Below are 27,599 nucleotides of genomic sequence, written 5' to 3' on the forward strand. Positions count from 1 at the left end.
GGTGCAACATTATTACTTGTGCAGTGTGTATTAATATGTCATAGTGTCTTTTGGAATATTCTATCTTAAATGAATGTGTTATGGGGATTTTCCCCAATGATATATGCCCTAGTAATTCTTCTCTAAATCCTCTAATGGCCAAAGTTTTTCAACCCATTTGTTCACATAAAGAATTGTTTTTGATAAAGTTATACTATTTTACAGATTTACACATTATCCATTGCTAATTAAATTTAATAGAATTTTCTATGAATAAATAAGCAAAATTAGCTCCTAGTTCTTTTTCATTCTAAACTTACTGTATGTCACTGCAGGTCTACATGTTGTGTGTTAAGTAAAAAAGTTTAAATGTTATTTTTTGACATGTTTCCTCACACTCTGATGAAAATGTATTCTGAATTCTCTTCATTGGTGAGAAAGCAAAAGCATTGCTGTTAGGATTTAGGTAAAAAGCTACATTCACTGCACAGCCCTCATGATGAGTCAGATGCTCTAACATCATCTTTGTGTCCATTATGAATTTACTAACTCAGCAAGTGTAACATGTATCTGAGCCTGTCACACCTTCAATGCACTCAAAATAGCAAGTCTAAGTTCAGCAGCCTCTTCATCCATGATTCCTGCCTCAGTCACCATCACTAAAGCAGCTCTAGCACCTCATGTGATTGAGCTTTACTTTTTCCTGTTTAACATAAAAATTCAAAGCTGTACATTTAAAGATGAGATGTAAAAAAAAGCACCATATTGTAATTGTGACCGTAAAAAACGATTGTCTTCTAAATTCCAGGTTGCTTTGCTGTCGCTGAAAATCATCCAAAGTTGAAATTCGGTGCCAAGTTTTTGCTTGGCACGGTGTGAACATTGAAAGAACAGAGCTTTATTCCAAAGTCATTAAATCAAAATGGTTTGTGCAAATGAAGATAATCACTGAAGGTCCTCACAGAATCATGAACGCGCAAAAAAAGGCGCCATTGCCGTCTTTGCTGCAGTTTATTTTCAGATTACATTGTGCATACAATGCTCAGAGTGTGTGTTGAAGACCGAGTGCATACGATCCCATCTGCATATGTTAGCTGCCTTCTGTTTTCTCTGTTTGTGCAGGATATTTGAAAACCAAAAATACAAATCCCTTCTATGAACACACACAAGCTGTTTGGCACAACTGCATGTTCCTTGTTCTAATGCAACGCAGAATGAGTGTCATGAAAATCATAATTCTAGTTACTTCATCATGCAAACTTTGTGCCTTTGAACAGAATATATCATTTAGCATGAGGAGAGTGACATGAAAAGACCTTAAAATGAAATAATGAATGTTTGAAAAAAAAAGGATGAAATTTAAGCAAACAAAAAGGGAAAAGTGTGGATCTAGCCCTTGAGAAATGTCGGTTATAGCAAATCCATCTTAACAGGGTAGAATGTGCTTATTTAAAAGCTGCAATCACAAATTTGTTTCACACATTCCTGGGGCTCTGCAAGTGATCAGTGAAAAGAAATGGATGTAACACCAATTTTCCCACCACTCCAGACAATGTTAAGGGGTGTAAAAATCCTTTTTTTCCCATGTTTCTTCTTCATGTCTGTCTCTCACTCTCTCATTGTCTTCTTCTTCCCTTCTTCATCTTTTGTTATTTATTCATTCTTTGATTGAGTTTTTTCCCCCCACTTGTTTGCTCACTTTTCCTTGTATTTCTCAGGCATTGGCACCCAGGATGGCAGTGCAAAGAAGAACGAGGACTTCAAAGGGAAGTTGCAGAAGCAGGTGCAGTTCAACCCGGGACAGACCAAAGCCACGTGGCGTGTGCGGATTCTGGCTGATGGAAAATACGAGCAGGCAGAAACCTTTCAGATTTTGCTATCGGAGCCAGTGATGGGAGTGATGGAGTTCCCTGTCGTGGCAACAGTGGAAATCCTGGATCCTAAAGATGGTCAGTACTGATAATACTCACTGTGTCCTAGATTCAGAGTGCAATTACAAGCGCCATGTGTTTACAGTGAGTTTGAAGTTTGTGCAGCAACAGCCTCTGAAAGTTTCTGTCGCTGTTGGAGGTTTGTGAGGAGATGGGCAAATCCTTCATCCTTGCGGAATGTTAATCCTTCAGATTAACACATTCTAGGGGTGTGACGATTAATCGACTAAATTGATGTTACGATTTATATTCCTAACAGCCAACCAGATAGACCAGTCTAAGGCACCCAAAGCGATATAAAATTGTTTTAAAATAAAATAAATTACAACAGAGTACAACAAAGTACAACAGAGCCAGCTTTATTTTTGGGATTTTCAAGAGTCAGGATTTGTTTGACCATTTTTTGTGTTGCCCTTTTGCAGTTATTTCAGAGAACGACATCAACTGTGTCTGGTAATATTTTGATCAGTTCGTTTTGTCATGAAAACAGACAAACTAGCTCATTATTTTCGGATGACGGCTGGATCATTTGTTACCCTGAGAAATTAAACAAAACTTAAAAACACTTTTAAATGTTGCTAATCTTCTCAAATGATAGTCGCTCATTTGAAAGTTGTTTCTGACAGACAATCTAAGCACAATTTCCCTCTGACTTAGAACACGATTTAAGTCATAAATGACAACTGCTACGTTGTTTCTCCAAATAAGGAAAAATGTTTTTCAATTTTTTTTAAATTTTTCATATCTTCTGTACATGTTGTCTATATTAGAGACTAAGAAGCAAGTTTAACAACATTACTTTGGGTGTTCTTGAGAATTTGAACATTTTATTCTTTGCACCACCTTTGGTATACCAAAGAAATTTTTCTTTAAATAGAATTAGATTTAGTATTAATTAGAAAATCATATTTGATCAAATAAAGAACTTGACTATCATAAAACATGACCTTTTTCTTTATCATACTAATAAACTTAAACAAATGACGGTTTATTTTTTTTTTTGTTTTCTTGAAACGCACTTTGAAAAAAGCTAAACAATTGTGATTTATTTTAACTTATAGAATGTTGGTACTTTTAGACACACAAACTATAGAGGAAATACGTAAGACATTTGAAACAAAGGAAACTAGTATTTCTTTAATTTCAAACAAAGATTTTCAATGTTATATTTATTATTGTCAGTATGGCACTTTCTCTAAAGCAGGGCAAACGCTGTCAGTGCATTCAGCCCGATTGCGAATTGTTAGTTGTAATATGTAACTTGCAGATTCATGCTCAAAACAATTTAAAAGAATGGGATTGTCAGCACAACTTTGAGGTTAATTAAGTGTAATTTGAGTCGCTCAAGGCTGCCTTCACCATCTTTGTGTTTGATTGTTGGCTTCAAAAATCAGAAAAGTTAGTTGAAGATAAAAAAACTGAGAGGGGGGTGTTTCCTTATTTGGAGAAACAACGTAGCAGTTGTCATTTATGACTTAAGTCGTGTTCTAAGTCAGAGGGAAATTGTGCTTAGATTGTCTGTCAGAAACAACTTTGAAATAAGCGACTATAATTTGAGAAGATTAGCAACAAGTCTTTTACTTCCCTGGAGTTTGAGCCATGGTTTGCAGACACCGCACTGTTTCCAAAGCAAATGAAAGACCCTCTCCCTGTCAAATTTTCTTTTTCTTAAAAAATAATCTTTCGGCATCACCCTGTTTTTATCGCTATTTCTAGAGTTGTGAGTGTGTGTCCCAGCAAAACCTTGATATTTGAAAATGTGGCCCGGCTCCATCGGTTATACATTTTCAGAAAACCCGCTTATATGAAAATTATGAAACGTCCTTGTTAAGGCTGTGGCCGCATTTAGTTTTTTTTTTTTTTTTTGTTCAACTAAATTACATTTTATCTGATCTGCTCCTTTTTTTAAACCTTATTTAGACATGTCATTTTGCATGGAAGTACAATTTCAATCATTTTAAATTAGGCATTTAAAACATGAAAAGGAATTATTGGGGGAAAAAGTGAAAAGTTCTGTCACAGATCCTGTTTTTAAATGACTGTGTTTTTAAATGGCTGCCGTGGTGCAGCGTTAGGGCGGTCGACCCATGATCGTAAGAATGCAGGTTCAATACTCGCCTTGCACGCCCATGAGTCGAAGTGTCCCTGGGGCAAGACACTGAACCCCACCTTGCTTCTGGTGGTAGGTTGGCGCCAGTGTTCGGCAGCGGAGCCACTGTGGCTGTAAAGCGCATTGGGCCTTCGAAAGAGGGTAGAAAAGCGCTATATAAGTATACAGAGAATTAAATACCTTTTTATTTACCTTTTCACAAAGCTAGCCATGTCCATCAATGGAAGCATTTTTCTTCTAACGCTGCATTTCCCCGTTTTCGTCTTATTTAAACGTTGCTACATTCCAAGGTTTTGTTGTCTTTTTCTGAGATCTGAAATAATAATAATGTGTCATTGAGAAATCCCACAAGCATGCTGCCCTTGTTCCATCAAGGTTAGAGATAGCTTTCTGCAGCTTTTACATTTAGTTTTTCTTTGCATCACCTCCCACTTCAATGATTCTTGTAAATAATCAGAGATCGACAGCAACAGTGGCTCTCGTCCCTGTCTTTTTTTTCATTTTTTCTCCATGCTCCATCTCTTTCAGGATTCTCCTGCTTCATTTTCCAGACTCCCCTGTGGGGTAATTATGATGTGTGCGGAGGGCAGGGACTGGTTTGTTTTCTGTCATCTCCAGGGACAGTCTAATGTGACAGAGACGTGCCAGTCTGTACTCTAATGGGCTAGTAGGCTTAAGCTGTGCCTGTGGCATAAGCTGTACTGTATCTAATGGTGAAAACTGGATTTATGCGGCTCTTTAGCTCAGCTGAACATTTCCACCCTAGAAGACAAATCATCCTGGTTCATATTAACTTTAGAGAGAGAGGCTGGACTGTTGAACTTTAACCTAAAGTAGTGAAAACTTGCGCTGATGTCACTGGAATTTCAATTGTGATGTCTGTGTAAACACCTACGGCTGTTCTGTCTTCCTTTTTTCAGATAGACGCTAAAATAAATAAATCCAAAGTATTTGCTGTGGCCTGTAAGCTTTCCACTTACAGAAGTTTATGACTCTATCTGAGCACAGTGCTGACTAAAGACAGTGGTGACAACCTGCTGTTTAGCTTTATGCTTCCAGAAGCATCTTATTCCCAGAGCAGCCTATAGATCTTTCTTGGCATCCCTCGGGCAGTGACCCCATACGTCAGTAAAGCTGTTACTGCATCACAGTTAGCATCAAGGTCATTCCATCAATATAAAAAACAACATTTTTATCCCTAATATGTTTTCTGTCCAAACCGAAAGGCCATGAGCAGTTAGAGCATGATGCTTTAATAAAAAACAGCTTTGTCTTTGTTACTGTGATGGTGAATCAGCTTTTTTTTACTGGAATATTTTTTTGTTAAATAAATATTTCACCTTTATTATACCATAATCCCTAAAAAAACAGTTTGAAAATGTTTAACATGCAGGTTTCAAACATAAAACCATTTTTCAATGGATTATGAATGTAAATATTAATAATTGAGAGTGGCTAGGAGGAAAAATAACAAACTTTGTTTTCTTTTTGCCAAACAAAATTCAGATCATATCCTTGTATTTCCCTCGTCAACATTCCCTCTTTGAAGTATGCACTATTTCCCTTTCTTCCTGAATGTTTAAAGGTGTTGCGCTTGACCCATGCGAAAGAAAAGTTTGCTTTCAAAAACCTTCAGTGGAATAAGTGGTAGCAGAGCAGAAATGGTGGGAATGAGATGTGAAGCGTGTTAGATGAAGTGTGCAGGATTGTGCAGAGAGAGAGCAGGAGATCAGTGTGCAGGAGTGTGTTTGGGCACAGAATGGGTAAGAAGGAGCTGCATCCTTCTCTGAACCTCGAATCCCCCATCAACATCTCAAAAGACCCCACCGCCATCAGCCCTCATCCCGCCTGTCTGCTTCTCGCCCCCTGGGGAACCACAGATAGTAGGTTGTGGCAAAAAGGTGAATTGATGGAAAGGACAGAAGATTGAGTGAAAGGAGAGCCATTCGAGGAGTGTTGTTTCAAGAGCAAAAAAATAGTGTGAACTCCTGCTGTTTTGTGAGATTGACCTATACTACATGTTAAAGTTATTTTCTCAAAGAGTCTTTGCAGGTGATCACCTCTTTTTTATGCGTTATCTCCTATAATTATGAGCCATTTTGTGGAGAATTTTCATGCTGCCTTAAATTGAAAATATTGTGGGCAAAGAGATTCAATTCCTAAATGTGCACCGTGCACAGAGCATTTGTCTTAAAGCCATGTCACACAGCTGCTACATGAATTTTGCAGATATTGTGCAGATGAAAGTTGAATATACGTGGAGAAAGTAAAAAAATTTGGGGTCTTTTCACAGATATATTACGAATGAACCACGTTAAAACCACGGAAGAAGTACAAATAAATCATGTAAATCAATGTAGAGCATGAACCGTATGTGATTACTGCACTGTTTATATGTGTTTCATTAGTGTTTTGTGCATCGTTTATGTAATTTGAATGCGATAAATGCTCCGCCTACGGCATATAAATGTTGTACATCGGTGATACATGTGTCAAAAGTCCATTAGACATACGTGAAACAGTCGTGGAAAGCCTTGCATCTCCCAAAAATGATGCACAATTCCTTAAGATTAACATAATAATTGCGTATAAATGATGTAAACTATGTCTAACCTGCGTAAGTCTCAACAGAAAAAAAAATGTAAACAGTTCAAAACCAAAATAACGTAAAAAGCCTTCGAGCTAAACCATCGACGGATATCTGAACACATCGACGAATGACAAACGCAAGAAACACTACTTTATAATAATTCATACCATGCACGTATCAAATACCTAATTTCATATGTGGAAAATGCACAAAATGAACGAAGTGGCTGTGTGACATGGCCTTTAGGAAGAAATGTGAACATACAAAAACAGAAAACCTGAAGTAACACCCAGTTCACTTTGTTGATATTTTTCTATTTAATCCCAACCCAAATTGGTAATTGCAAATTGCATAATAATAAATTATTTCCTTAAAAGTTCCTAATTGCAGTTTCTTTTAATTCAAAAGCTGCTGTCAAGAAACAACGAGAAGAGAAGGAGGGAAATAAGTGAGTGGTTGACCCATCTGTGTAGAACAGATAAGTGAAAGTCTCTGGTGAGCTCCCCTGTGTAATGAAATAAGAGACCTGGGAGTGTTATTGTCTGCCACACAGCATGACAAAAAATAACTTCCTGAAGAACACCTCCAGTCAAATAAGACCAGAAAGTGTGACATAGAGTTTTATTTTTAAATATGAACGAGAAAGCTTCAAAATCACCTCCTCAATAGATAAAAATACAGTCCTATATTTCTGCTCAATAATGAACCCATCCATCCTATAAGGTCCAAAACTCTTTGACTTTTTTTCAAATTCATAGAGTAAAGCATTGCCTCCACTTCTTTCTCCTCCAATCAGAGTCGAGCGTATTCTTCCCTGAACAAGTCCACTTGGTGGAGGAAGACGTTGGCGAGTTATTCATCCCAGTGCACCGCAGTGGAGACGTCAGCGAGGAGCTTATGGTGATATGCCACACACAGCAAGGTATGGATGAATCATTTTGCTCCTCTGGAGCCACACTTGCATAAATTCAGATATTTTTACTGTAGACCAAGAAAGACTGTTGACAAAGTTGGTAATAACAATTTGCTCCTGTTATTGTGCAAAATGACCACAATAATTGATATTAAATATTAAGAAAAGGTGGCTTAAAAGGTATTTTTCAGTTTTCAAATCCCTACCTGGTGAACATCTGCTAGAAGTGGTGCACAAGATCTTGGCAGACTCCATTGTAATTAGATTTAAAGTTATAGTTTTACCATTTTTAGCCAAAAAAAAAAAGAAATTTCATCTCTGGAAGACAGTTTGTGGGTGGGACTGTTGAGGACCCCACCCCTCTCCCAGTCACCCTAACTGAGTGCTCTGTTTACAAGCTCTCCTGCTTGTTTAAAGTCCCTCACAACCCTAACCTAATATTACCGGTGCAACAAAAATGTCGAGCAACATTGGAGCTATTCAGCCATATAGTTTGAGGCAAATGCTGGCTCAGATGAGGAAAGGAAGATGTACATGATTCTAGTCATACCAGTAGAGGCATTGGAACTGAGCGGAGCAGGGAGCTAGTGTCCCGCCCATTCTATTTGTGACATCACAACTACAACCTTTTTCCAACTGTATTCTTTTGTCTACTCCTGATTCACAACAATTTAAATAAAGAAATACTCAAAAATGCAATTGTAAGCATTATTTCCTTTATATTTGTCCTCCATCAGAAAAAGGCCACATGAACATATTAAAACACTAACAACAAAATTTTCATCCGAGCAGGTCTTTAACGTTTTTGGATATTTTTTGATTTTTATCTTTTCATTTTTTTCCAACTCTTTCTTTTCCTTTATTCCTTTAAAGGTTCTGCTAAAGGAACCATCCCCACCACTGTTCTTTCCTATTCTGACTACATCTCGCGTCCAGAGGAGCACAGCAGCCTCCTTCGTTTTGACAGGGGGGAGAGGGAAAAGCTGTGCCGCGTCGTGATCATCGACGACTCTCTATATGAAGGAGAAGAGAGTTTTAACCTGACTCTGTCTATGCCTGTCGGAGGTCGTCTGGGAAAACACTACACAACAACTAAAGTCAACATTGTCGAAGATTTGGATGATGGTAAGACCTGCAAATGATAAGCTTTCATTGATTTGTTTTTCCTAACTTAGAGTCCAGATCCCCTTTACACATCTTATGGCACTGCCTTTTTGTTAGGTGTTATTTATACCTTTGGAAAAGTCTTGAAACCAAATTCACTTTTTATGCTTAAATCAAACTCCCAATCCCCTTTTTTGTCCTAAACTTTGCTTCTGCTTATGTGCACACCTCGCACATGACCAAGGTTAAGCTGCTTATATAATAGAATTTTTCCATATTCTGTTGTTCTGAAAGGGACTGTTTGATGCGACAGAGTATTAGGGCCACCATAAAAAATACATATGTCAATTAGTAAATAACTATTTTTTGATTAGTCGATTAGTCAACGTTTATTGTTTACATGAGGTGATGTGCTTTTTTTTTGTTGTTGTTTTTTTTACAAAAGGTGATAGCGTTCGCGTCATGTATGGTACTGCTAATGCTTGGCATATGGTGCATTCACAGAAATTAAAATTTTACATGTATAGTTCATGAATTTAAATTTCACCTTATATATGATAAAACGTTCTAGGTCCCAGATAAGCTATATGTTAGCACATAAAAAAGACATCATTGGCTCACAAGCTATAGGGTTCCTGATGCCTGCACTAAATCATTGTCTAAACTTCCCATAGAAATAGTAAACAAAATTTTTTTTTATGAAGATGTGTTTTACTTTTGCAATTAGTGAACAGTAAAATATTCAACAATAATTTTTCCTCCATTAGTTTGCAAAAGTGATTTAGGTGGTAGCACTCAATCATGTCTTTAAATCCATGCTCTTCAACCATTGACAGATGGTCTCATTCCTTTTAGAAATACTGTACGTTAAGGATGCTCTGTGAAGGTTTTGCGCCCATCTCTGATGTGCACAGGCTCCTTCCCAGTCAACAGTCAGTGGTGCAGACCAGGTCTTCAGGCTTCATCCAGAACACCCATGATCTTGGTCACTATGCAAGTTTTAAGTCCAGTCGTGAACTCTATGCACAAATCGGATGTTCATTGATCACGAACTGACAGTCCACGCTGAATCGTACCAACGAAGCAACGCAGCACTGTGACTTGGATTTAGTAGTGACGCGTCAGTGGCGTCCGCTTCAAACACAGAAGTATAAACCATTGTATACATAATCACGAAGGACACATTATTATCTGACCTCGTCCACCGAGCCTCTTCCTATTGTAGATGTCGGACGAGCGATAATAAACAGTAACTACACAAAAGAAGGAGAATCTTCTCCCTGTCGTTAACATTTATGCCCTTTAGGGGTCACCGGGCTGCCGGAGTCTATCCCGGCCACCCTGGACAAGTCGCCAGTTTTTTCGCAGGGTCGCAGTGTCCACAATCACACACCCACATTCACACCTAGGAACAATTTAGATTAACCAATGAAGCATGTTTTTGGACGGTGGGAGGAAGCCGGAGTCCCCGGAGAAAACCCACGCATGGAGAACATGGAAATGCCACACTGAAAGGTCCCTCATTAATGTTCTGGTTCGGGCCCCCCCCTGCCGGGTCTTGAACTGGGGGCCTTCTTGCTGTGAGGCAAGAACGCTAACCACTGCCCCACCATTTGCCTCTTAAATGTATCATTTTAATTTTGAAAATTTGCAATTTATAGCTTTTAAAATTATAACTTTATTCTCATAACATATTACATATGGGTAGAAGAATAATCTTTGTGATCCTGTTGGGAAATACCTATTTAAATCTGCAGGTGTCCTCCTTCGTAGTTCACTCGTCTGCATGGATTAACTCTAAACTTTGTTCCGACAAACTTATACCATTTCTGTGCTGAGCATATTCAAATCTGAAATTTAGGACAGTAAAGGTCAAGCTGTTTTTATCTTTATTTGTTTTGCACGTAAAAAAAACAGCACGTCATACATTTTTCAAATGCAGAACAAGCAGGCGAAATGCAGACAGCGTACACGGTGTATCAATCATTTATTTTATTTCCATTTCATTGTTATTCACTAGAAACAGACCTCATTACTTGTAATAGCCTGTGTTCAGTGAGTGTCTATATTTAGATGTCACATTATGCAGAAATCTATACCGAAAAGAAGAAAAACATTATGGACATATTTCGGCAGAGACAAGAAAAATTCTGTATCCTTTTTCCTCACACTGGTTTTGACAAATTTGAAAAGACATAAAAAAAATCCAATAAAAGATATTTATGTTGCTGCAAAATTGATCATTTGAAAAGTGGGGAAATTCAGGTGCTCTACGGTTTGGGGGTTTTGTTTTTGGGGAGCTTTTCAAAGGTTGTTGGACCCTTGATCTGTTAAAGCTTCACATCATTTTTGGGTCTCTCTCTGTCAGCTTTCCAGAAGGGTTTTAAAGCCTGTTTGTCACAAGTGGGTTGCACAAACTTGTGACATGTTATCAAGAATTGTTTATATGGTTGACCTTTACTGATATTTACCATTTATTTTGCTGACAAGTTGTGGTATTGGATCTGTCTTGTAGTTTACACAGTACTGTCTGCTCCAATTGCAGCAGAGGGATGTTTTTACATGCATTATGCACCTTTTTTTTTAACTTATAATTGCAAATAAATAGATAAAATGTACAACACAACGTATGCACAATAACTCAACAAAATTGGTCAAATGCTCTCAAGGGATGATAGATCTGGGCTGTAGACATTTCAGAGATCCTTTATTAACTCTTGCAGAATGTTATTTGACATTGTCTTGTGGAAAGGTCAGTGCTTTCTTTCTTGGGTTAAATTTTTGATAGAATGAGATGTAAGTTAATTTATTTTAATGGTTAAAATAAAGTGGAATGAAAAGTGAAAGTAAAAAAGAAAAAACTTGAAATGAAGACGGGACTATAAAAGTTTGCTTCTTCCCACTCCCTTTCGAGGAATTAAATAAACTGTATTTGATACATGCATTCGTGAGACCACTATCACATTAGAATGATCAAAACTTTTCTTAAAACCTATATGCTCATGTTTTCTGTCCTGCAGTGCATCAACATTCCACTAGGGGCAGTAAAAGGGTTTTCCTGCTCATTTCAAAATTCCATGACACCTCAAAAACACATTTTGGCAGGAATGGTTTTGCTAATTTTCCTAACTTTACCAGTAAAAATACTAAATCTTTTAGTATTCATTTTAAAATGACTACTTATTGTATTGAAACAATGCAAACTGTGTTGCTAATTGTGCTAGACCAAACAGTATAAGCCAAGTACAAGGCAAGGACAAATTCTTTTTTTTTTAATTTACATTTATTTTTCAAAAACATCTAAATGGACAAAAATGGGCCCTTAAAGAGGTTAATCATCATCAGCAGCAGCAGCAGCAGCAGCAGCAGCAGCAGCAGCAGAAGCCTGTCACGCCACTGCTGGTCATCTTACGGTTTTGGGCACTCTGGGTCCACGTGCTGCCTGCCTTCTGCTCGATGTCATCTCTCCATCTTTTCTTCGGTGTTCCCCTTCCTCTCTTCCTGTCCCACGGAGTCCATTCTGTTGTTTTCTTAGCCCATTCGTGGTTCTTCATTCGGGCTACATGTCCTGCCCACTTGCCTTTGGCTTCAATCACTTTCTCGATGACATCCTTTCCCCCTGTTCTTGATCTTAAGTCTTCGTTCCTGACCTTATCTCTCCTCGTAACACCCAGCATTGATCGTTCCATGCTCCTCTGGGTGATTGCCAGTTTCTCTCTTTGGCTTAAAGAGGTTAAAGTAAAAAAATAACTGAAACTTTAAATTTAACAGAGGAGGACAACTTAACCAACTGAACAGACAAACAAACTTACTTAAACTGATCTGGCTAACTAGAAACACAAGGGAACCTATATAGTGGCTCATCAGACCAACTAGACACACAAGGGGGAACTGAAAAAGACTCGGACAAGCTAAAAAAAAATACGGCGAAAAAACAAAGTTAATGTCCATTCTATGGTAAATTAACGTACCAAATGAATTAAGCTAATGAACATCAAATAGAAGCTACAGCAAAGCAATATTCAATGCAAAAAGAGTTTTTCTCCCCCGGGCAATGGTTCAGTCCAATTAGCTGCCTGCTGAATATAAGGCCTCTGCTGACTGGCATGCTTTCTTGTGTCAGGCCTGACTTGATGGCAGCAGTAACAATGGTCCCTTCAACAACTTTAAAACTTTAAAAAACACAACATTGAACAATGAAAATAGATTGAAATAAAGTGTAAAATATTTGTTCATAAATTGTATTTTTAAACCAAACAAAAGTGTGTTTTTTTACGCGTTATATTTAAAAAAAAAAAGACATCTAAAGGTGTGTGCACAATGTAAAGTGAGAAATGATATGTGGGGTGTGGTGCAGGAAGTTACTGTCCTGATGTATGCAGCACAGGCAGCCTTTACAATAATTAAGTCGTCATAATAGAGTTACACCAAGTTCAAAATGTGCGGATCAAATTTTAGACAGTGGATAAATAAGGTGCTTTTTTTAACACTCATGTCAATATATTTGCTTCTTAAACTAACATTGTTCTGCGCAAAAACTTACCAAATCCCCCAAAGTATCATAATTGATGGTATCTATATCTCGTTCGTTTCAAAAAATGTGTTTCAAAAATATGTAAATTTTCTGTCAATTCTTCAAAAGATTGGACTTTGCACAGTTAAAGAGGTAACAAGAACATCCTTTTTAGTATTTGCTGAGAACATGGATGTGTGTGTCCTTGCAGTCAAAACAGCGAGTGACAGAAGTTGCATCAATAGAACTATTTTCAGGCTTCAAGCTAAGATTCAACTTTGACATTTTAGTCGGATTTATTGATGCAAAGATGGAGTAATATGATATGATCTATAGAGCGGAGGTGAATATAAGTCGATGGCTTCATATGGGATGACATGATTCCTGGAAAGCAGCTAACAAAAAAAAGATGATGTTAGAGCTGAACAGATGCAACATGATTTGAACAATTCTGGCAGTAACAAGACTTAACTGTGTTAACAACCTCATAGCAAATTACCATCTTATTATTAGTGTCATGAAATCCATAAAAGAGATGATGCAGACTTAATTGGAGGGTTATATCGATGATGTCCGACCTGTCACCGAAAAGACAGGCTGTCACACCCACAGCAAAACATTGAAAGAGAGAGGCAGAGACAGCTGGGGAAACACACTGACAGCAACATGTCCGGCTGTCTTGAAAGGTATTGTTAGCATCTTAAAAAATAAAAATATCTGAAATGTCATAGGTAGAATGTGCTCCAGAACTGTGGGAGATTCTATCAAGGCAAAGCGAAGATGGAAAATGGATAATATATTCATTGAGTGCAACAGTGAGTTGAATTGAATATTTTCAAAACTCTGTTTGTATTTACATTTGGCCAAGTACCCTATCTGCACCAAGTAGAAAACATGTTAAACCCACAATTTATATTGTGAGCCTCTATGAGCTTAAGATTCATAATATTTTAGATTTAAAATCAGAAAAATGCATCCATTGTTATACTACACTACATCAATGATATTAATAGCCTCTGAAGATGATCATACAGTAAACTATTTAAATCATCCAAGCATGTCTAATTTTATGTGTTTTAATGAATTTAAGTGTCTAGGCTTGTACCTTTACCTTAGATGACTTCCAATATTCCTGTTTAGTAGGTCTTTCATTTTTTATATCAACGCTTAGACTTTTTATTTAGAGGGAACCAAAACCAAGCTGGAGATTAGATAAATAAGACCAAGCTATTGGCTGGGATAGGCTCCCGCAGCCCCGTGACCCCGAAAGGGAAAAACGGTATAGAAAATTAATGAAAAATAAAAGACCAAGCAATTCAATTTAAAAGTGGTAGCGTATAGGTCAGATTGACTCCATTTGTGATAAAACAAATGTGTCAAGACAGAAATAATCAACCCTTAAAACTTGAAGTTGTTGGGGCGAATTTTTGATTGTGTTTTTTTTTCCATATCCTGTTTTGCAGCATCAAGACGAATGTTTATGAGATTTTCCCTACCCATACAGGCTTTAAACTCTATCAAAGTGAAGGGGAGAAAAGCTCTTTCTGACTATTAAGTGTCACTGCTTGTGCTCTCCAAAGCCTTAATATTCTTTGCCCCAAGTCAAAGCACTTTGTCTTACCCTTTCTATCTTAACTACCCGCAGCTTTTGCTTCCATCCCAGACAATCTTCCTCTTGGATAAAAAAAGGTTTAAAGATGTCTGCTTGACCTACTATTTTATCTGTCAGCCTGCATGGTGCTCTGCTGGCTACATGATTTGACTCAAAGTGATAGTTGCCATCTTTTTGCACCCTGGATGGATAGGGGGACAATGAAGTTGAATAATCAAGCACTGAGATGTAACCAAATCCTTTTATTTTTTGTCCGGAAAAATAATATTGTTTTTTTTTTCCTGTTAAATAAGAAAAACATGTTTCTGAATGCATAGCATAGTGTTTATTTATAAGTTACATACTCAAAAAAAAATCTGTGAACAATGACAAATCATTTTTCACTCATATTTTAAGTTTTGAAAATTTTAAAGGAAAATAAATTACTATTTGAAAAAGAAACTTTAGAAAAATAACATTATAATGTGAAATGAAACCCAAATTTAAATTCCATATGCAAAAAAACATTTAAATACATATACCGTATTTTCCGGACTATAAGTCGCCCTTTTTTCATAGTTTGGCAAGGGGTGCGACTTATACTCCGCAGCGACTTATATTAGAAATAAATTGAAATAAATACATTGTTAACCCTCCTGTTATGTTCATTTGTGAGGAACAGAGATGATGTTCCTGGGTCAATTTGATGTATGAAGTATGTTAAGTATTAAGAGTATGTTAAGTGACTCAGAGAATCAGCAAACTTTTTTTACAGTAAGATCTTGAAGGCTAACAACATAATATTCTATTTTCCAATGATTTCATAGATTCAGAAATGCAATAAAATGACAACTGTTTCTACAAATACAGGATGAAAACAGAGTATTAGTTGGCCAATGATGCTTCATGAAAGGAATAAATTCATAAGTATGAGAAAGAATTACTGTGAAATTATGAGATAAACAGTCTGCTATGATTGTGTCATATGAGGTTGTGAAAGTTATTAGTTCTTGGTCACAGATTTTGTCAAATACATTTCCTGTCAAAATGCGACTTATAGTCCAGTGCGACTTATCTGTGTTTTTTTCTACTTTAAAATGCATTTTTGGGCTGGTGCGACTTATAGTCCGGAAAATACGGTACATATCTATCTATCTATCTATCTATCTATCTATCTATCTATCTATCTATCTATCTATCTATCTATCTATCTATCTATCTATCTATCTATCTATCTATCTATCTATCTATCTATCTATCTATCTATCTATCTATCTATCTATCTATCTATCTATCTATCTATCTATCTATCTATCTATCTATCTATCTATCTATCTATCTATCTATCTATCTATCTATCTATCTATCTATCTATCTATCTATCTATCTATCTATCTATCTATCTATCTATCTATCTATCTATCTATCTATCTATCTATCTATCTATCTATCTATCTATCTATCTATCTATCTATCTATCTATCTATCTATCTATCTATCTATCTATCTATCTATCTATCTATCTATCTATCTATCTATCTATCTATCTATCTATCTATCTATCTATCTATCTATCTATCTATCTATCTTATCTATCTATCTATCTATCTATCTATCTATCTATCTATCTATCTATCTATCTATCTATCTATCTCTTTAGATTTTGAACTTTTGAGCTATTTGTTTTTTTTACCTCCTTTTTTTTTTGCAAATTAAACACATATCTTGTGTATTTTTTTACTGTGAATTCTCCTTCTTGATTGAACTGAAAGCCTTAAAATCGTTTCCCTACCTTTGACCCATGCGTTTCAAATTTGTGTTTTCATGCTCACTTGAGGCAATTTTCCTTTCAACAGTAAGAGTCCCACTCCAGAGAACAGCTGAGAACGCTCTGAAAAACTGTACTTAAGGTTGTGGTTGACACAAATGCTTATAGACACCCACGCAGTAGTAATTATCACAATTTGTTTTTACACCCTCCCCAGCCCTCACACTCACATCCAAAGTGCTAAAGCAGAGGCAGGACCCCAGTGGGCAAAGAGGATGCACTTCTCATTCATTACTCATCACTAAGCTGCCTCATGTGCCATCAAGTCAGCCGCAAATAAGCCAAGTGTGAATGTAGATGTGCCTATTTGCAATCAAGAATAGGAATTTTTTTTTACATGGATGGGAGGTTTTTCATGCAAAACCATTCTGGATAACATGTCTGAAACCCACAACTGTGGTTCGTTATAATAAATATACCTGTAAGGACTGCACATGTTTACTAATGCATTAGGTCAGCTGTCATTAGCAACCACAATGTGTTTATCCTGCCTACGCATCTGTTTTTCTTTTTTGCGCGTGTGTGTATCCAGTCCTAAATTTCCATTGTGTGTAGGAGGGTAAGGAAGAAGAAGAGTAGGAAAAAAGCAAATTGAGCATGAGAATGATACTGATATCGCCTAATACTGCCAGTGGATATTGAAATGCCACAATTCATCATCAAAAACCAAATTGTGTAAAACCATTAAACCGAAATTGTGGCGAAAGTGAATAATCGCATCCCTGCTGCATACCAGTATGTTTTTGTTCAAAGTGTCAAATTATTTTTGTGTTAAATTTATAAAGGATTTTGTATTTATTCTTTTAATACATTACACCAAGCCAACTGAAAGTTTTTTCTTCATTGTTACCTACTTATTAGCAAATTAAAAAAGGATATTTTTGGTTTTTACGTAGGCTATTTTGTTTTGTAATACACAAACCGAAAAAAAACCGTTACCCAGAAATTGTGGTTTGAAGTGAACCGAAGTAAAAGTGAATCGTTATATCCCTAGTAAACGCACAACAGCATGTGATTCACTTTAGACTTTATTGCCATCGTCCAAAAAAAGGCGAATTGAAGCAACGGTTCATTTCAGAGTTCTACATGCAAACATACTACTGCTACTTCCCTCTTACTAATACTACTACTGACAACAGTGTTAATAATAAGGATGTTTTAAATGAGCAAAGCAGTTTGCTCTTTGAAGGACGCCGGGTGGTCCTTGCTCGTGCTTCCTCCTCTGAGGGCAGGAGATTAAAAGATGAACAGACCCACCATCCAGGATGAAGCGGCTGAGATCCTGCAGTGCATCAGAAAGATGGCCCGCAGCAACGAACTGCTAAGTGAACGCCGCAGGCAGTAGAAAAACCAAAAAAAAAAAAAGAGAGGTGGCTGATATTGAAAGACTTATCACTGTCTGGAAAACAGACAGTACAGAGGGACTGAAAGGGTATGTGTGTGTTTATGATAGGTGAAATAAAAGTTTGTAGACAGATATATCTTTGGACTGTTGAGATTTTGTTTTTATCTTCAACGTTGAAAGTCAGTGCTATTTTTGGCAACACACCAGAGAAAGAAAAAGCTTCAAAAAGAAAAGATTTCGAAAGTTTTTATTTTTTGGGGGGGGTGTTGACAGGGGGCTTTTTAGAACCAGTCGAATATACAACCGCCTTCAATTTACTGCCTCAGAAAGCAATCCCTGTTCAAACAAGCCTCTAGGTGATTTTCCTGCCATGCTGCTCAACATTCAGAGAGAGAGACACACAGAAACACACCGAAAGCGGCTTCCATCTGAACTAACTAGTGCTGTTTGTTAGAAGTGCTTATTTCTTCTGTACACAATTTATGCGACTTATCTTAGCCTCTTTGTTTGGTTTGGAGAGTGTACATTTACAGTTTTTCTTAGTCGGTTTAGTACAATTCTCAGATCAGAATGAAATTCCCAAAACTATTTGTTCAATCTTCACATCATGATGTCACTTGTGCACATCATATAAGCCGTTTCTCACTTCTTTGAACAAGTTGCAATTGCTTTTGGTACATCCATGCAAATGATTATGTACAATTCTCTGCTCTTTGCTACATTATCAATTGTTTATGTCATGTTGATCAAAATGTATTATATAGTTCACTGTGCAATAGTCTTACTCCTCAAAACACCTAGTCATTAGTTCATCGTATAAGTCATTAACTGCAAAATGGTTGACCAAGTTGTCATAATGTGACAAACATATTTCGCTGCATTGCAAGAGAGGATATTCGCTGTGATGTGGATGAGAATTTGTGGCCTAACATACAAGACCGACAAGAGGTGTAGGAAGACCACACCAATTCCTACTGCACTGCCTGTACTGTTGGACAGAATATTGTCCTATCTTTTTTCCCTTTGTGTTACTGTTGGCAGTGGGTTTTTTCTATGTTGGTATGACATGGTCTGTCAACAAATTACAATATGAACAATAAAAGTGTAAATGTGATTCTTGTCCAGTCTCTTGCAATCAAACAAAAAAGGTGTAACTTCCATTTTACAATAATTGTCATCAAAACTTTAGCCATAGTTTACATCAGAACCTCCCTCTAAAGTACACAGTTATATTGACAACATGACTAAGTCATTTGACTGTCTTGTTCGTAGACAATGACACAAGGACTTGACATTCTGATGGCACTGACATGTTCAATGACATAAAGACTTAGTTTTGAGAGATGAACTAAAGATTTTGAGCAAGTTACAAGCTTTTGCAAGAAATCCATAGTGTTTTGCTGTTTGTACAAATTGTTTTGAGAAATGCACACACGTATTTGCAAACTTCAATTCTGATCTAAGAATTGTACTAAAGCGACTGAGAAAAACTGTAAGTGAGCAAAACAGTTTTTTTGAAAGAAACAAAGCCTTACAGTTTGGCCGACTAAAAGAGCAGAAAAGGTGGCGCTTCCCTACAGTTTTTTTCAGAAAAATGCACTGCGATATTAAGACTTCTGGCTTTATAGATGCTTCATGTTATTATATGTTTGGCTGGAGGTTCAACTCCTTGGCACCACAGTTACTGTGTCCTAAGGCATGACCCTTGACCTGACTTATAGCCATGTTCGATTCATCCAATTGATTTACCTTGTTATTTTGTTTCTCAGCTCCTGTGTTTTACTTTGGAGAGGCAGAGTATTATGCAGACGAGAGTGATGGATACGTGGAAGTCAAAGTGTGGAGGACAGGAACTGATCTGTCCAAGGCTGGTACTGTGACGGTCCACTCTCGCAAAACAGAGCCTGCCTCTGCAGAAGGTATGTTTTTGTTTCTAAATCAGAATCATATTTACAATTCATCCTCAAAATGCATTTTAGTGCCCCCAAGCATATTTGTTTCTTCCAAAATTTCTTCTCATTGTTTGTCCTCCCCAGCTGGTTCTGACTATGTGGGCTTGAGTCACAACTTAGACTTTGCCCCGGGTGTCAGCATGCAGACGTTCAGGGTGTTCATTCTGGACGACCTTGGACAGCCAGAGCTGGAGGGGACTGAAAGATTTGAGTTAGTCCTGCGACTGCCACTCAATGGTATCCTGGGAGAACCTGGAAAGGCAACAGTCTTCATCAATGACTCAGTGTCAGACTGTAAGAGAAAACGCTTCAACACAAAGTTTTCACATCTTTGTCACTGCATGTGATAAGAAAAAAGAATGATAACAACTCAGCTCAACCACCAATCAGTCACCTATCAATTTACATCACCAGGGTTATTCATTCCAAGGGATGAAAACAAACACACATGAAAAAAAAAACATTTAAATAGCTGTCAGAAGGGATTGAATTCCATAAAAATTCAGGTGTAGGACACAAAAGAGAACATTCCAGCTTTCTGTAAAGTCCAGAAACTGAGATGATGTGTGTATATATATACACATATGTATATAGAAAATGTTTTTGTATATATATATATATATATATTTTTTTTCTTTTCTTTTGTCAAATAAAAAAATCGTCAGAAACTAAAAAATAAAATAAAAAGCATTTCATAAAACTTAACAACAGGATCAACAATATAAAATTAAAAAAAGATTTAAACAAAATAAAAAATGGGATTATGAGACATCACTGATTAGAAGATGGAGTTTAAGCCTTGAATAATCAGGTGGGTAAAGGCTTGATTTAGCAAATACCAAAATTTTAAGAGCCTGTGGGCATTAGATTAATGAAATATTGTCTATCAGAAGATACTGCCATTCCAAAAACTTCCAATTATAAACCAATGTCATCATCCAATCAGTGATGGCCCATAATTCCTACCTTTTTCTTGATTCTTATTTTGTTTCATTTTTTTAACATTTGATTTGGATTTTTTTGAACAACTTTTGTTTTCCAAAACAATTTCGCTTTTTTTTTTTTTTTACTATTTTTTTTTAGTTTTTTTTTAATTATGTGTTGGTTTCTGGAATTTTAATTTTTAACTGCAAAGTTGCCTTTTAACCTTTTGTTTTGCTATTTTGAATTGTCGTGAGCTGTATGTTTTTGTGTTGATATTAAATAATAATATTTGCACTTGAAAATAGAAAAGTACTAATTAGTACATCTACAAACTCCAATGCTCTTTACAGTTCTCCTTCAAAAGCTCTGCTTTTAATTATCACAATATTCCTAATAATTATAATTATAACTTTTTTTGGCCAACAGTACCAAAGGTCCAGTTCCGCAAACCTCTTTACACAGGAGAGGAGAGCGACGGCCTCATCACAGCAATGGTGTATCGCAGCGGAGACATCCGGCACAAGTCCTCTGTGCGCTGTTACACCCGTCAGGGCTCTGCTCAGGTCGCCTCTGACTTTGATGAGCGGCCCAACACGGACGCATCTGTCATCAGTTTCCTACCAGGTACTTTTGTGATCACACTTGTGCATCACACTTGTTTGTCACTCATTTTAGTTTTCACACCTTTTTGTTAAATGAATGGCTCCAGCAGGAAATTTCAGGTTCTTGTCAGACATTTTTGTGCCCAAAAAACACATTTTATTTCTTTTGACACCCTTCATGTTTCTATTTACATTGTTAATTAACAATGACTTTAATGAGTTTAAACAACTTTTTATAATATAAGAATTTCTATGCAAAAATTAGTTTTAGTTTTTTCCTTTTTATTTCACACATTGCCATCTCTTTTCACTTCTTAGGCGAGGTGGAGAAACCATGTGTTCTGACATTGGTGGACGACACGCTCTATGAGGAAGGAGAGGAGCTGCGGCTGGTTTTGGGGAGCCCGAGGAGCAGCTCACAGTTTGGAGCATCAGTGGGGGCTCCGAATGAAACTCTAGTGAAAATAAAAGACACGGCAGACAGTGAGTGAGACGAAAGAGGGGTGATGGAGGGAAATATACATGTATTTGTTTAAAAACAAACACAAAATGCAGTTAGTGTTTGAATAATTCATGCAGAGGTATCTGAAACTCACGGGTTTAGGAACCTGAGGACATGTTCTTTAATTCATGACGTCTCCCAGAGTGAATATTAAAATGTTCTGCCTGCTCTCTGGTAATGTGCGTTTTGTCCTGCTGTCTTCTCTTTCTACCTGTAGAACCCATCATTCGTTTTCTAGAAACCAAGTTCAGCGTAAGTGAACCAAAGGAAGCTGGAGCTGTTGCAATTGTTAGGGTCCCTGTGGTACGAATGGGTGACACTTCAAAAGTGTCCGTGGTTCGTGTTCACACCAAAGACGGATCTGCTGTCTCGGGAGAGGATTACTACCCCGTGTCTCAAGGTAAAGCTGGCAGATGGCATTCCAGGTTCTGCTCAGATTATTGGAAAATCTAGCAAATTAGCAAAAAGGTTGATAGAATTGTATCATTAAATTTCACATTAGTTAAAAATAAAGGGTTGAAGACCCACTCCAATGAAAACCATGTTTTTGGTGTTTTCAACATGTTCTTGTGGCATTTTTCTCACAATGGAGGGCAAAGACAATTTAGGTCAAAATTGCATTTCTGATGATTTCTTTATTGAAATTGTTGTGAATCAGGAGCAGATGAAAAATGCAGTCGGAAAACTTTTGTAGGTGTGATGAAAATGTTACTACGGCAAATCACAAGCTCCCTGATCTGTTCCATTCTGATGCTTCCACTTGCAGACAAATATATCGATCTTTGTTCTGCTCATCTGATCTGGCATCTGACTCAAAACTGTACTGATAATGTTAGGTTGGGGGTTTGAGGGGCTGTAAGCACGTACACAGATGGAAGATGGGAAGGTGATGGGCTTACTCCACCACCAGTCCTGCCCACAACTCAGAGGCAAACTTTTAACTTTTAATGACCTCCAGAAACGATGTCCTAACATGCAACAGGTTGTTTTTTTTTATTTGGGGTAAAAAGGCATAATCATAAAAAGACCACTGGGTACGCTTTTAAAATAGATTAAAAGCTGATCGGAGTGGGGCTGTATAACAAAAACAACTATTCTCTGAAAGTCATAAATTTGGCCAAAGAGATTTTTTTTTTTCCCGTAAAAAAAAGGTCTTGGTTTCTGATATCCTTTTGCTTTAAAAAGGTCATTTAAGTTTTCCTGCTCTTTTTATCTTTCCAGCTTTCAGAAAAGTGAACTCCTGTACTTTAATGTCCATCTTAGACCATTTCAAGTCACACATTTACACCAGTTTTAAATTGTATAGAGATGAAACTCCCATTGTGTTTATAAACACCTTTGAACTGCATGTAACTTATGCAAAACTCCGTAGAACGCTTTGCAAATAGACGTGCCACCTTTGGTTATCATACAAATAGAAACCTACAATGCTTCAGACGGGAAGTGCCTCGTGGGCTGATACCTCAAGAAATCACTCTGTAATCTATTTCAGCTTTTTATTTTCTGAGTGTAAACTTGACTGCAGCAATAAATTTTGTCCTAATGGTACCTATTTCCCATGTTGTATAAGTGTCATCCACGCAAAGATAAATTCAACCATTTGGCTTGCATTTATAGCTGTAATTTGATGGCACTTTTTGGTTCATAGTATAATGAGTTGCTTATAAATCAACTTCTTTGTCTGTGTTTTTCCAGACATTGAATTCAGACAAGGGGATAAGCAGCATGTCGTGCAGGTGGAGGTGCTGTTTGATGGAGTGAGGGAAATGAGGGAAGCCTTCACCCTCCATCTTAAGCCTGATGACAACATGGTGGCTGAAACAGAGGTCAGATATGTCCAAAAGAGCAATTGTATAGTCAACCAGATCATCTTTTTAATTAAGTTTTTGATATGTGTGTCATCTCACTATCCAGCAGTCAGTAATTTTCATCAGTTTTTCTTTCAAACAGATGACTAAAGTAATAGTGTACATTGAGGAGTCCAACAGCATGGCTGATGTCACCTTCCCATCGTTGCCTCATGTTGTGTCGTTGCTTCATTACGATGATGTTGCTCGGACACCACACAACCTGCAGCCACCAGCCGGATATCCAGTCATCTGTGTCACAGTGAGTCATACCATGATCTAGCGAGCCCTAGAGTTCCATGCACTGAACATAGCGGTTAACGAACTGTCTCAGTGACATACGTTCATTGTATCAGTCCGTTTTTTTTCAGGCAGCAGAATCTAATTAGTCTTTATAGCTCAAGAGAGACACTTTCTCTCATTCAAACTCATGGATGTTCACAAGGTGTTATCAGCTCCTGACATGACTGCTCAAACTGTATTTGTGTTTTTTTTCTGTTTATAAGACATACGAATGGTAAGAGACTGCAGAAGATATGTGTTTTTTTGTTTTTGGTGCAGTGTGGTCAGCCGTGTGGGAGGCTCGCTGAGGAGATAGTTCCCATACAAGTCATGAATGCTGTTCCAGAATGCTCAATGTCAAGAGGTTTAATAGCTCGTGTTATCTGCTGATTATAAAAAAGATGACTAATTTTGGGGATATAGCTCACAAAAATATCTGTACTATCTTAGTTGTCATGTTCTTGGTTTAATTCTCACTCCATGTCACCATCTGTCCTCTGACATTTGCAGTATCTTTCCAATCTCCCTGCTGTCCATGCTTTCCCCACCCACTCCTGCTGTGTTCTCTTTCACTCCTCCAGGCGTGCAACACAAAATATCCAGACTACGACAAGACAGGTTCTATCTGTGTCAGCGAGCACATCAATAACACCTTGACCCGCTACCGCTGGCTCATCAGTGCCCCAGCTGGTCCCGATGGCGTCACCAGTCCCATGAGGGAGGTGGACTTTGACACGTTCTTTACTTCCTCCAAGATAATCACACTGGACTCAGTTTACTTCCAGGCGGGCTCCAGGGTCCAGTGTGCTGCCAGAGCTGTTAATTCTGATGGGGATGAGGGCTTAGAGCTCAGCAGCCCTATTGCCGTCATAAGCATGGAGGAAGGTGAGGACTAAATGTTCTGGAAAGTAAATGAGACTCAAAGTGTGACAATTTGGGTTTTTAGGGATGCAGAAAAAAACGTAATAAATACTCAGACTTTACATTTAAGGTTTTATTTTTAACATGAAAAATGTCATTTAAAAAAAGTCCAAATGGCCAATGTATGTGCAAGCATTGCCTGACAAAACACAGACCAGGAGAATTGTGTGTAATAATCAACTGAAGTGCATGTGTGGGATCTTGAGACTTTCTTCACGCTGTGAGATCCACATACAGTAGATCCAAAAATACATGCTGCATTTACCTACTGGTAAGCAGAAAGGCCATATTAACATGGCTTTCTTGGAAAAATGAACAGTTTTGCTGTCCTGCTAATTCAAGGTAAAGTTAACATTTCCTTAGATCATTTGCGAAAAATAAATATTTAGAGGACATAAATCCAAATGTGGTCGGTTGAGTAAAATGAAAAAGGGTTCCTTTCTTACTGTTAACATAAGCACAATTAAGCAATAATTAGCTACTAAATAAAGTGTTAACAGCCACTTTTATTTGTTACTTTGCATTACTTAGTGTATTATTCAATGCAGTAGTTAACAAGCATGTTGATGCATACATAATGCTAATCACTTGTATAGGGACATTTTTTATTATGACTTTGTGATTCATGAAGCTGTTCACCTTTCTGCATATCCCTTTAGGGGGCACCACAGTGAATCAGCTTTCACTGATTTGCACAGGTGGTTTGTCAGAGATTTTCACACCTGGCACAATCCTGTATTTTATCCAGGCTGGGGACCGGCACAGAGAGACCCACACTTGGGCCCACTTGTAGCCACATAGTTAGGCAGTAACGCAATGGGTCATGCTCAAGGACCCACACTGGATGAAACTTATCGCGCCTTGAATCGTGCTTTGACTTCCCATCTACCAGTCCTGCTCTCAACCAACTGAGTTATCTAGCCGCCACCTCTGTAATCCATTACTTTTTGCTAACGCATTAAAAATAATACACTTATGACTACAACAATACAGTTATTACTGCAAATTAATGCACTGGCAGGACTTTGTTTTATAGATAATTAATGCTTAAAATGACATTAATTAACATTAATAAAGGGACCCTCATTTTAAAGTGTGAACAATAAGGTGGACTCCAGAGCTAAAATGACCATAGCTTAGAAAATCTAAATGAAAAAAAGTGAAAAAGATATACAGTGTTCCCCACTTATTCGAATTTCAATATTCGCGGTTTCACATGTTTGCACATTCTTTTTCCACTCACGTGATTCATCCAGTTCATCGCAAAAAGTTTGTGCCCCTGCATAGAGAAATGTTATCAGCTGACTCCTGAAGCAGCTGGAAAATATCCTGATACGTTGATCCCGTTCATCCGTTGAATGAATGATGGATGAAACTGGTCTCTACTGGAGGAAGATGCACTGTAGCACTTAACTGATGAAGGAGGAAGCACTGGCTCCTGTTTTCAAGGCACAGAGAGACAGAGTGACACTCCTAATATGTGTTATAAAGTATGCCACAGTACACTCTATTGCTTTGAACAAAAAACAAACTATTATGTTGGGCAATAGTCCAACGTTCTTTTTATAAAAGGGTTTTTGAAGAGTAAGGATCGGTAACGGACATTCTTCAGCCATGGGGGTGGGGGGTGGTTCTCTGTATTCAGGAGTTCTGCGTATTCCCGGGTGTCTCTGGTCCTTAACCCCCACAAATATGAGGGGGAATACTGTATTTTTCCAATACAGATGTTTGAATAGGTGCCTTGCTTTATAGAGCAAGTTATGACAAGTTAAAAATCAAACTCAGGCACAAAGCAGCTTTGCATATCTGCATTTCTTTTTACAGTTTCTGCAAAAATCCTTCAAAAATGAATGTTAAAAATCTGTTTTGGAACATGATTGTGGTTTAAATGTTTTCCCATCACATCCTTAACATATTTAATGTTCAAATATTGGCGTTTGCTTCTTTGTAAAACAGTAAATATTGACATATCTTGCTCCTTATGGACTTTTTGTGAAGTAAAAAACTCAGACAATGGTGATATGTTTAGAAATCTTCTTGTTTGTGCTACTTTTTCCAAAATGATGAGAGTCCAGAATCCCTCCCACAATTGTGCTGCTCAAATAAATTAATTAATCTCTACATTTTTACACTTTCATTTCAAGTGATTGGCTGCTTTGGAAAGACATTTAAAGTCATGTTTTGCCCAGCAAACATCCAAAATGAATCATTCTAATCTTTATGTCTTCCTTCTCTAATTAGGTTCTACTACAGGGCTTATGAAAAAAAATATTTATAAGATTTTTGCTTGGAGTAATAGATGGTGTTCTGGGTTACATCAGTATGCATAAATAAATAAAAATCCTAATCGGTTCACATTATTTAGACCACTTTTGTAGCTAAAGGGTTGTACTTCCTTTAGGTACCTTTTAATGTAGAAACATGCATCATATTTTAAAAGATTTGGAAAACAGAAAGTGCATCATTTTTACTTCTATCAGTAGCCTGAGAATAAGCTATAATCCACCGCGGCTACAAGCTGTGCTCTGACAACAGGTCAAAACTATCACTCACTTCTCAAAATGGAAAAAAAAATGAAAACTTTCTTTTTTGCTGTTGCTATGCAATCATTTATGCTGCTCTCATTCCACCTACACATCCTGAATTCAACAAGTTCAGACTTGCT

General features: G+C 37.3%; 1 protein-coding gene across 1 annotated transcript in view; it reads left to right on the forward strand.

The window, feature by feature from the left end:
* The window catches only part of frem2 (FRAS1 related extracellular matrix protein 2), a 66,723-nt gene that overhangs the window by 30,798 nt on the left and 8,326 nt on the right, over window positions 1-27,599 (forward strand). The window contains exons 4-14 of the mRNA XM_004076299.4: window positions 1,698-1,928; window positions 7,407-7,532; window positions 8,397-8,648; window positions 19,674-19,823; window positions 19,941-20,150; window positions 21,207-21,404; window positions 21,701-21,865; window positions 22,102-22,284; window positions 23,580-23,710; window positions 23,835-23,993; window positions 24,595-24,898. Coding sequence (XP_004076347.2) covers window positions 1,698-1,928; window positions 7,407-7,532; window positions 8,397-8,648; window positions 19,674-19,823; window positions 19,941-20,150; window positions 21,207-21,404; window positions 21,701-21,865; window positions 22,102-22,284; window positions 23,580-23,710; window positions 23,835-23,993; window positions 24,595-24,898 — 2,109 coding nt within the window. The remainder of the gene's footprint in view (window positions 1-1,697; window positions 1,929-7,406; window positions 7,533-8,396; window positions 8,649-19,673; window positions 19,824-19,940; window positions 20,151-21,206; window positions 21,405-21,700; window positions 21,866-22,101; window positions 22,285-23,579; window positions 23,711-23,834; window positions 23,994-24,594; window positions 24,899-27,599) is intronic.

The sequence above is a fragment of the Oryzias latipes genome, chromosome 14 (genome assembly GCF_002234675.1).
Source record: "Oryzias latipes chromosome 14, ASM223467v1".
In the NCBI taxonomy this organism is placed as follows: Eukaryota; Metazoa; Chordata; class Actinopteri; order Beloniformes; family Adrianichthyidae; genus Oryzias; species Oryzias latipes.